Source organism: Paramisgurnus dabryanus, chromosome 4 (genome assembly GCF_030506205.2).
Source record: "Paramisgurnus dabryanus chromosome 4, PD_genome_1.1, whole genome shotgun sequence".
Taxonomy (NCBI): Eukaryota; Metazoa; Chordata; class Actinopteri; order Cypriniformes; family Cobitidae; genus Paramisgurnus; species Paramisgurnus dabryanus.
Genome location: NC_133340.1, coordinates 50,233,319 through 50,244,392, shown reverse-complemented (window position 1 = coordinate 50,244,392; position 11,074 = coordinate 50,233,319). Strand labels below are relative to the sequence as shown.

General features: G+C 36.8%; 1 protein-coding gene across 1 annotated transcript; it reads left to right on the top strand.

The window, feature by feature from the left end:
* Positions 1-3,743: 3,743 nt before the first annotated feature.
* Positions 3,744-6,289, top strand: LOC135735441 (uncharacterized). The gene is made up of 2 exons (XM_065253868.2): positions 3,744-5,623; positions 5,789-6,289. Exons 1-2 carry the CDS (start codon positions 4,211-4,213, stop codon positions 6,287-6,289), a joined length of 1,914 nt encoding a protein of 637 aa, XP_065109940.1. The 5' UTR covers positions 3,744-4,210.
* The last annotated feature ends 4,785 nt before the right edge of the window (positions 6,290-11,074 follow it).

Genomic DNA, 11,074 nt, shown 5'->3' with positions numbered 1-11,074 from the left:
CCAGAAGATGATTACTCTTTAACTAAGTCTACTATTAATAGAACTCTGTACACATTTAAAGGTGCAGTGTGTCATTTTTAGAAGGATCTCTTGACGAAAATGCAAAATGATATACAAAACTATATTATCAGGGGTGTATAAAGACCTTTCATAATGAACCGGTATGTGTTTATTACCTTAGAACGAGACCTTTTTATCTACATACACTGAGGGTCCCCTTACATAGAAGTCACCATTTTCTGCCGCCATTTTTCTACAGAAGCCCTTAACGGGCAAATTTTTTTACTAAGTTGTCTCCGACGATGACATGTTTGTCTGGTGGCGGCTACTGTAGCTTCTCTATGTGTTTCAAAAGCGAGGGGTGAGCAGTGGACTAAGCCATTGGTTGCAATTCATGACCTCACCACTAGGTGCCGCTAAAATGTACACACTGCACCTTTAACTTCATGATTTTACTGTTATAATATTAAAATCACATTTAGTGAAAGACTACCACTTCAATTGTTCTGAGTTATCAGTTTTAACACTCATGTCATTTTATGATAGCTGTGAAACGTGAACATAATTTTGGAGGCACTTACACGACATTTGCAGTAAGAATTATATATTTTTTGTTTTTTATAAAAAAAACTACATACCAAATGAGTGTATAACCATGTCAATATTAAGTCTTGTTCTTTAACAGTCTTGTTTCTCCTTTCTCAGGTAAACGTGTGTGTGTACAATATACAATGCAGAATATCTATATGGCCATGTCCTTAAACGTCTTGTGATCTAAATGGCTTGAACCCCGATAATCGCTGCTAGCAGCTATATTTATTATTATTATTATTAGTTATTATTATTCTGCCGTAAAACGGAACGTGCAGACCAAACCGTAAGGCCTAGAGACTTGAAACTTGGCCAAATGGTAGGACCCAATTTGGGGAGAGGTTGATAGAGTATCAACCCGATTGGCCCATAGGTGGCGCTATAGCGATAACAAACGCGTTGATGGTCATAACTTCCACAAATCTTATCCAAATGTCAAGTGTCTTATATCCCTGGATTCCTTGCGTCAAGGCGAACAAAACGTATATCTCCGATTTCATTTCCGTCATGAAAATTTTTTCGCTATTTTCGATTTTGTCAAAAAAAAATAAAAACGAACTCGTCCTAGGTTTTTCGTCCGATTGGAACCGTTCCAGTGCCGTAATATTCCTTGGAGTGTGAATATCAAAAGTTATCAAAAAAAAGTTGAACTTTCGACTCGCCGTCGTCAAGCCACGCCCAAACGCCCCCAATGAGCGGAGCCTCTTGATCTTAAATGGCTATAACTTAGGAAGGGAAGGAGGTATCGACACCAAATTTGGTACACATATACAGGGGACTATTCTGAGGTCAGGTGCAAAAAATTGCGCCGCTTGACCACTAGTTGTCACTATAACACCACCTCAACTTTGAAGGGCTGTAACTACGGAAATATGGGACCGATCAACTTGACATTTGACAGGTGTGCTCCTGGTCTGGGGTACTATCTATGTTTAAAAGGAATTTTGCGTAACTCAAAAAACATGGCCGCCATCGGCCAATCAAGAAAAAGCAGCTATTAGACAGGGTTAACGGAGCCCGATCGAAATGAAACGCGGTGGGCCTGTTTGTCTCTTGGCCATGAAGGTCTGTGCAGAGTAAGAAAAAATTCGGACTCCGGAGGGCGCTATCACGTTTTTTCAGTGTTTAAGTGATTGTGTATTATGCAGTGTTTCAGATATCAACAAGATCCTCATATCAATTAATAGAGGTACTTAAAATGAACAACTTTTCCTCAAGCAGCACTTGTCTCAGTCGAATCGTTTGTTAGATATTCATCATTTTCTTTGAAACCTACTTTTGCGAACTAGTCCTAGGTTTTTTGACCGATCTGAACCGATCCAGTGCTGGAATAGTCCTTAGACACTGATTATCAATAACTATCAAAAAAAAGTTGAACTTTGCACTCATTGTCGCAACACCACGGTCAAAAGTATGAAGAGGCGGTGCCACAAATACTACAATGGCTATCATTTATGATAGGAATGAGATATCAACACGAAACTTGGTACACATATGTATAGACCCAGGCCAAGGTCACATGCAAAAAATTGCAGAGATTGTCCACTAGGTGGCGCTATAACCTAAGAAAAAATAACGATAACTATAGCATATGTATACAACACATAAATATTTGTCTGACCTACTTTTTATTTTGCACATAACATCTGCTTTCAGATTCTTATAAGGGTCTTTTAGGATAATTACATATCTTAGAAAACATGACGACCAACAGCCAGCCAGTATTAACCATGTACGAGTCCAGCGTAATGGTGTGCCATTACAACTAAACTGATGGGCCTGTTTGTCTTATGTTCTCAAGTGTCTTTGATGATTTTTGGCTCATCATTCCGGAAATATTTGCATCTAGAACAACGGGAGTTACGTTAAATGTGCCCCAGATCAATGGTTCTCAAAATTATTCCTGGAGGCCCACTGCTCTGCACATATACGAAAGTCTTCTATTTTAAACAAATCTACTTTAATCATCAGTAGAGATTTGTATGAACTGAACTGATTGTGTCAGATGAGAGAAACATACAAAATGTGCCAAGCATTGGGTCTTGAGAAACCACTGCGGTTCACTGAGTTGAAAGTACTGCTCTAGATGTTTATGTTTATATGAAAAACAATTTTATGAATTTGCTGTACTATCTGGGCAAATATCAATATGAAACATAAAATAAAATTTTGCCGTTGTATTACTGGATTTGATGTGATGTCACATAGGGAGGTGGGCACCATTTGTAACCTGTATTCTTTATTTCATTTGTAGCGGCTGTTATGTTCCTTTTGTCCATGGGTTTGCATCTGCATGAAAATTAAGATTTAATGATTTGCAGTCATTTACCTCATTAAAACTAAAAGACTTGAGGTAATCAATTCAAGCATTTTGAAATGTGACATTTTCAAAATGGGCCAGACTAAGTATATCTAACTAATTAACTAGTAATGTGAAGCTTATGACAAAATATTAACAGTTTTATTAAGATCAGACAATATATGTCTTTCCAAGACTAGGGCTGGTTGAATAAACATACAGTAGCCATTAAGTAAAGACTGTGTTTTAAGGACTAGTCTGAAGAACTAGTAGTTAGTTAGGGCTAATCAGTCTTACTATTTGGATTTAAATATAATTTAAATAATTTAAATATTTTTTCACATGATACTTAAAGCAGTTATGTTCAATCATGAAGACAAAAATGTATGACTAACTTTGAATACTAGTCTTAGAGATTCATGTTACTGACCATTGGTTTAAGTGTAGTTACAGACTAAAATTAAGGCTTAAGTTTCAGTTATCTTACTTGAAAATAGCTTACACTGGCCTACCTCTAAATATATCTGGGCCATAGTTTTGTCTTAAGATGTATACCAGTAATGTTTTTTATAAGGTTTGTTTGTAAAAAGTACCTAAATGTTTTTACATAACTAATGGCTAGTCATGCATCAATTTAAACCTGTGGGAAGCAACCCTATGAAGTTATAAAGCTTCAAATGTTGTCTTAGAATTCTTCAAATCCTAAAGGCCACTTCACACTGGTCAGACAGACTCCAACAGACGCGTCTGTTGGAGTCTGTCTGACCAGTGTGAAACCCCTGTTGGAAGTTGTTGGATCAAAGTAAATGAGACTTTAGAATGTGGTTGTCTGTTGGTGTCTGTTGGAGTTGGTAGTTGTCTGACCAGTGTGAACTGGCCTTAAAGGTATGAAAAAGATTGCTGTAAATATGTGGATCCTTAAAGAACAATAATAGGCCAACATTAGAAATAATAACTAATAATCACACATAAAGAGAATAAATATTTGGTTATCAGCAGTGTTGGCAGTAACGGCGTTTAAGTATAACGGCGTTAGTAACGGAGTTCATTTTTCAGTAACGGAGTAATCTAATTAATTACTTTTCCCATCGTTGCAACGCCGTTATCTTTACTGAGAATGTAAAGTGTTGCGTTACTACAATTTGGTTGAATAAAGCGCGAGGTGTCATGCTTTGGCTACACATCAGCTGCCTGGAGAGAGCAGGGGTGGGGATGATGACACCGTTTCAAATGCCATGATGATTGGCTGGGTGGGCGGTGCCCTGCTCACGCTGTCTCACTGCACGCGCTGACTACCAACACAAGACAGCGTGAGTGACAATGGCGATGAGCCGGGGAAATTCAAAGGTTGCGTTCGCAAACTGGAAGTACCGGCATTACTTCTCATTAATTGAAATTAAAGGCAAGAATGTTTACGTTACATGCACGCTATGCCCAGGAAAAAAGACTTTATCGACGTCTGCCTCAAGCAACTCAAATCTTATGAAGCACCTCACATCAACACACGCTAACACGACACTTGTTGCTGCTGCTAACCCAACCCCAGATGCAGCTAGCCTGAGCTCCAGCCAAGGAGACGGAGCCACTCTGTTAAAACAAGCAACGCTCGATTTTTCGGGTCAGCAACAGGTGACCAAGCCCGAGCTGAACACGTTGATTGCAAGGTATGTTGTTGAAAACATGCTCCCCCTGTCAACTGTGGTGTCTGAGTCATTCAGAGCGATCCTTGCTAAAATACCAATACGAGGAGGAGGAAGGGGGGTTGCCCCATGCCGAAACACTTTTGCTAAATTCATAGACAGTGAATATGAAAAAATGAATATTAAGCTCAAAACGTCATTTGAGGAACTTGAGTACATTTCAACTACAGCAGACATCTGGACTGCCCACAATAAAAGTTACCTGGGTGTGACAGCACATTGGATCAATCCAAATAACATGGAAAGAGAGAAAGCAGCTCTTGCCTGCAGACGGTTTAAGGGGCATCATACTCATGACGCCATTGCAGTTGAGCTTGACAATATACACTCAACATATGGGATAACACACAAAATCACAGCAACAGTGACTGATAACGGCTCTAATTTTGTTAAAGCATTTAAGAGGTACCAGCCACTTGAGGAAAGTGATTCTGAAGAAGACAATGAAGATGAGGTGACGTTTACAGACATTAATGCTGCTCTACATGCAACTGATGATAATGATGGTGATGTTGTGATCACTTTGCCCCCCCACAAGAGATGTGCATCACACACACTAAACCTGATTTCATGCACTGATGTTGAAAAGTGGCTGCTGTCAAAATCTGGAACAAAGGCTGTTTATAGAAGTGCTACTGCCAAATGTACTTCCCTATGGAACAAGACTAGTCGATCTGCTTTGGCTACTGAAACAGTTGATGAGTTGGTGTCAAAAAAGCTGCTTGTACCTTGTACAACACGATGGAATTCCTTCTATGATGCCCTGGCTAGAATCTGTGAAATATCCATGGTAGACCTTAACACCATTTCATCCAAATTAGGACTGGCAGCGATAACAGAAAGGGAACACCAGTTTTTAAAGGAGTACTGTACTGCGATGAAGCCCCTTACAGTTGCCTTGGATATACTTCAGGGAGAAGACAACTGTTTTTATGGTACACTCTTACCAACGATCGAGACATTAATGTTGAAGACAGAAGCCCTTAAAAGTGACCTGCAAATACTGAGAGACCTTCCTGATGCCATAGTCACAGTAAGAACTTGAATTTGATATTTTATTATTTGTTAAGTGAACATTGCTATAGTACACATAATAATAAATACAACTGCTACTAATTATGATAATAATAATAATAATAATAATATCACTGATTTGTTTTGATACATATATTTAATGTTATTATTATTATCATTTCAGTCTATCAAAACCAGATTTGCTGATGTCCTGGGAAATGAGGAGGCTATACTTGCTGCTGTAACTCTTCCAAAATTCAAACTTCGCTGGCTGCGTTCACAGGAGTTAAAGGATAAGGCTAAGGCAAGTTTGCTGGCAGAGTGCAGAAGAATTGTCCTCGACGAACCACAGCCAGGTCCCAGCACATCTTCACATCACACAGATTCAGTCAAAGAGAACGATTTCTTTTCCTTTGAGGAGGATGAGGAGGAAACTTCATCTTCAGCAGAAAACCAAGTGGCAGACTATATTAGATCTTCAGCACAAAACTTAAACTCTCTGTGTGAATTTTCTCTCATCAAGAAAATTTCACTACGTTACAATGCTGCTACACCATCTAGTGCACCTGTTGAGAGACTGTTCAGCCTGGGCAAGCTTGTCTTCTCTCCGAAGAGGAACAGACTGTCAGACAAAAGATTCGAAAAGCTTCTCCTCCTACGTTACAACCACTGGTTTAGTTGTTAGATGAGAGGAGTATTTTAGTATAGATTAATGTATTGTTCATTCTAACTGAGAACAAACAACATGTTAATCTACATACATAGAGAGTTGGATAGTGTTCTGTTTATTGTGCAATAATATATAGGTACAGAGATTTATACTACTTAATGGCCAGATCTTCCTTTGTTTGTTTACACAAGTTTACATTTGTTTGTCTTAGTTTGCACTTGATTGCAAAGTGTGTGAATAACTGAATATTATTTATTTTCAATATTTAATTTGTATTACTTTACTGAATATTTAAGAGTTGGATAGTGCTCTGTTAATTGTGCAGCATTATAGAGAAACAGATAATTGCACTAATTAAAGGCCAAATTTTCATTTTTTTCTTATTACACAAGCTTACAGTTGTGTGTCTTAGTTCTGCACTTGAATGCAAAGTATGTGAACATTATTTATTTTCAATATTCAATTTTGTTACTGTACTGAATATTTAAGAGTTGGATAGTGTTCTGTTTATTGTGCAGTAGGCCTAATATACAGTTACAGAGATTTGCATTAATGGCCAGGTTTTCCTTTGTTTCTTTTTACCCAAGTTTACATTTGTGTGTCTTAATTTTGCACAATATTTATTTTTTACATGTTTTTATTTCTATGCATATATGGCAGGCTGCAATCTACTGAGTTCAAATAAATACCAAATGTTCTAAAATACTGTATATAGTGTTTTTATTTTTCAATCAGTTAATATACATTTTTGATATTAAAGATGTTATAGAACGTAATAGCGTTATACAACTTAAAAAATAACGTCACAGTTACTTTGCTGAGTAACTAATTACTTTTACAATGTGGTAACTGAGTTACTAACTCAATTACTTTTTGGGATAAGTAATTTGTAACTGTAACTTATTACTTTTTTAAAGTAAGATGACCAACACTGGTTATCAGTAGCTTTAGTATTCTAATCTATTTTCCATAACATAAACACGTCATGCTGTGTCTTATAAAGTTTTCAATAATTGTTTATAGAATTATTGCAATGAAATTGTAATGTTATGATACACTTGGTTATTTTAAATATAAATGTTTACTGAATACTTACTCTAGCACAGCACGTGTGTGAACACAAGGCAAGGCAAGGCAAGGCAAGTTTATTTGTATAGCACATTTCACACAGAGGTCATTCAAAGTGCTTTACATAGAAATGAGAAAACAATATATAAAAGAGAAAAAAGAAAATTTAAAAATAATAGATACACAATAAAATCACAATAAAAAAAGATACATGAGAATTTTGAATAACAATTAAAGAAAATGAATGTGATTTTAATAAAAACAGTTTAAAATGTTAAACAGAATAAAACAGGAGTAAAAGTGGCTTGAGTTAAAGGTGCAGTCAGTGTAAAGCAGCACAGTGCTCATTCAGTAAATGCAAAGTTAAACAGATGTGTTTTTAATCTAGATTTAAAAGTTAGTATTCTAATCTATTTTCTATTTTCTATTTACAAATAAGTGCTTAATAGCAAATCTGACTGACATTTGCTTAATGACATCATATTTGTTATTAACTCCATTTGATATAAACAACACATCTGGATCAGTTATGTATGGACATAGCCAGTTGTTAAATATAAAAAATGTACAGCTTTAGGACTATTTTTAGGCCTACTATAATATGACAGAGGCTGTCATCTGAAAAACTTGTATGTTTGCACATCATATCTATGTCAAAGAATATATATGTTCTATAAGAACAATTACTTTTGTTTAAAAAATAGTCTAAAAGATTTAAACAAGCAACCATTTAGTAAGACCTAGATCTCTATGAATTAAAATGACTGTTTCAGATGAGAGAAACATACAAAATGTGCAGAGCATGTTTGTGTATATGTTCCTTTTGTCCATAAAGATATATTCGGTTTAATAACTTGCATACCTCACTTTATTTACCTAACTAAAACAGAAAGCCTTCATGGTACTCGATTAAAGGACATGAACATGAATCTGCTAAATGAAATGATATTTGTTATTGACACGATTTAATAACACCATCCACCATTCAGATAACTTATCTGGTTTTGTTTTATTAAATTGTTTCAGTTCTTACACTCAACAACAGTAAAGCCAGTGCAGTACAATTTTCTCTACACTGTATAATACAAATACAAAAACAACTTTGCAGAAGTATAGCTATCACACAGTCATTTTGAAAACGGCCCTGACAAACGGCCCCTAAAGCTTATGACAAAGCATACAAGTATTATTGAGATCTGGCAATATACTCAAATTCCTTATTGTGACTTTTAGGTGCAATTTTCCGTTATGTCCACTAGATGGCTGTAGAGGATTAATCACTGGCTGACATTTGCACTCACAGAAAACCCAGAAGATGATTACTCTTTAACTAAGTCTACTATTAATAGAACTCTGTACACATTTAAAGGTGCAGTGTGTAATTTTTAGAAGGATCTCTTGACGAAAATGCAAAATTATATACAAAACTATATTATCAGGGGTGTATAAAGACCTTTCATAATGAACCGGTATGTGTTTATTACCTTAGAACGAGACCTTTTTATCTACATACACTGAGGGTCCCCTTACATAGAAGTCACCATTTTGTGCCGCCATTTTTCTACAGAAGCCCTTAACGGACAAATTTTTTTACTAAGTTGTCTCCGACGATGACATGTTTGTCTGGTGGTGGCTACTGTAGCTTCTCTATGTGTTTCAAAAGCAAGGGGTGAGTAGTGGACTAAGCCATTGGTTGCAATTTGTGACCTCACCACTAGGTGCCGCTAAAATGTACACACTGCACCTTTAACTTCATGATTTGACTGTTATAATATTAAAATCACATTTAGTGAAAGACTACCACTTCAATTGTTCTGAGTTATCAGTTTTAACACTCATGTCATTTTATGATAGCTGTGAAACGTGAACATAATTTTGGAGGCACTTACACGACATTTGCAGTAAGAATTATATATTTTTTGTTTTTTATAAAAAAAAACTACATACCAAATGAGTGTATAACCATGTCAATATTAAGTCAATATGTTCTTTAACAGTCTTGTTTCTCCTTTCTCAGGTAAACGTGTGTGTGTACAATATACAATGCAGAATATTTATATGGCCATGTCCTTAAACGTCTTGTGATCTAAATGGCTTGAACCCCGATAATCGCTGCTAGCAGCTATATTTAGGGGTTCAAGCCCGTAGGGCTGAAACCCTATTGTAATTGTTAAGATTTTTATTTATTATTATTATTTTGCCGTAAAACGGAACGTGCAGACCAAACCGTAAGGCCTAGAGACTTGAAACTTGGTCAAATGGTAGGACCCAATTTGGGGAGAGGTTGATAGAGTATCAACCCGATTGGCCTATAGGTGGCGCTATAGCGATAACAAACGCGTTGATGATCATAACTCCCACAAATCTTGTCCAAATGTCAAGTGTCTTATATCACTGGAATCCTTGCGTCAAGACAAACAAAACGTATATCTCCGATTTCATTTCCGTCATGAAATTTTTTTCGCTATTTTCGATTTTGTCGAAAAAAATAAAAACGAACTAGTCCTAGGTTTTTTGTCCGATCGGAACCGTTCCAGTGCTGTAATATTCCTTGGAGTGTGAATATCAAAAGTTATCAAAAAAAATTTGAACTTTCGACTCACCGTCGTAAAGCCACGCCCAAACGCCCCCAATGGGCGGAGCCTCTTGGACTTAAATAGCTATAACTTGGGATTGGAAAGAGGTATCGACACCAAATTTGGTACACATATACAGGGGACTATTCTGGGGTCACCTGCAAAAAATTGCGCCGCTTGACCACTAGTTGGCGCTATAACACCACCTCAACTTTGAAGGTCTGTAACTATAGAAATATGCGACCGATCAACTTGACCTTTGGCACCGGTGCTCCTGGTCTAGGGTACTATCTATGTCTAAAAGGAATTTCGCGTAGCTCAAAAAACATGGCCGCCATCGGCCAATCAAGAAAAAGCAGGTATTAGACAGGGTTAACGGAGGCCGATCAAAACGAAACGCGTTGGGCCTGTTTGTCTCTTGGCCATGAAGGTCTGTGCAGAGTAAGAAAAAATTCGGCCTCCGGGAGGCGCTATCACGTTTTTTCAGTGTTTAAGTGATTGTGTATTATGCAGTGTTTCAGATATCAACAGGATCTTCATATCATTTAATAGAGGTACTTATAATGAACAACTTTCCCTCAAGAAGCACTTGTCTCAGTCGAATCGTTTGTTAGATATTCATAATTTTCTTATAAACCTACTTTTGCGAACTAGTCCTAGGTTTTTTGACCGATCTGAACCAATCAAGTGCTAGAATATTCCTTAGACACTGAATATCAATAATTATCAAAAAAAGTTGAACTTTGCACTCGTGGTCGCAACACCATGGTCAAAAGTACGAAGAGGCGGTGCCACAAATACTTAAATGGCTATCATTTATGATAGGAATGAGATATCAACACGAAATTTGGTACACATATGTATAGTCCTAGGCCGAGGTAACATGCAAAAAATTTCAGAGGTTGTCCACCAGGTGGCGCTATAACCAAAGAACAAAGAACGATGACTATAGCATATGTATACAACACATAAATATTTGTCTGACCTACTTGTTATTTTGCACATAACATCTGCTTTCAGATTCTTATAAGGGTCTATTAGGATAATTACATATCTTAGAAAACATGCCGACCAACAGCCAGCCAGCATTAAGCATGTACGAGTCCAGCGTAATGGTCTGCGATTACAACTAAACTGATGGGCCTGTTTGTATTAT

Bases quoted from the DNA above. Each gene is read 5' to 3' on its own strand.
- LOC135735441 (XM_065253868.2), top strand. From the start codon at position 4,211: ATGGCGATGAGCCGGGGAAATTCAAAGGTTGCGTTCGCAAACTGGAAG. The intron at 5,624-5,788 runs GTAAGAACTTGA...TTATCATTTCAG, and splicing joins TTCCTGATGCCATAGTCACA to TCTATCAAAACCAGATTTGC.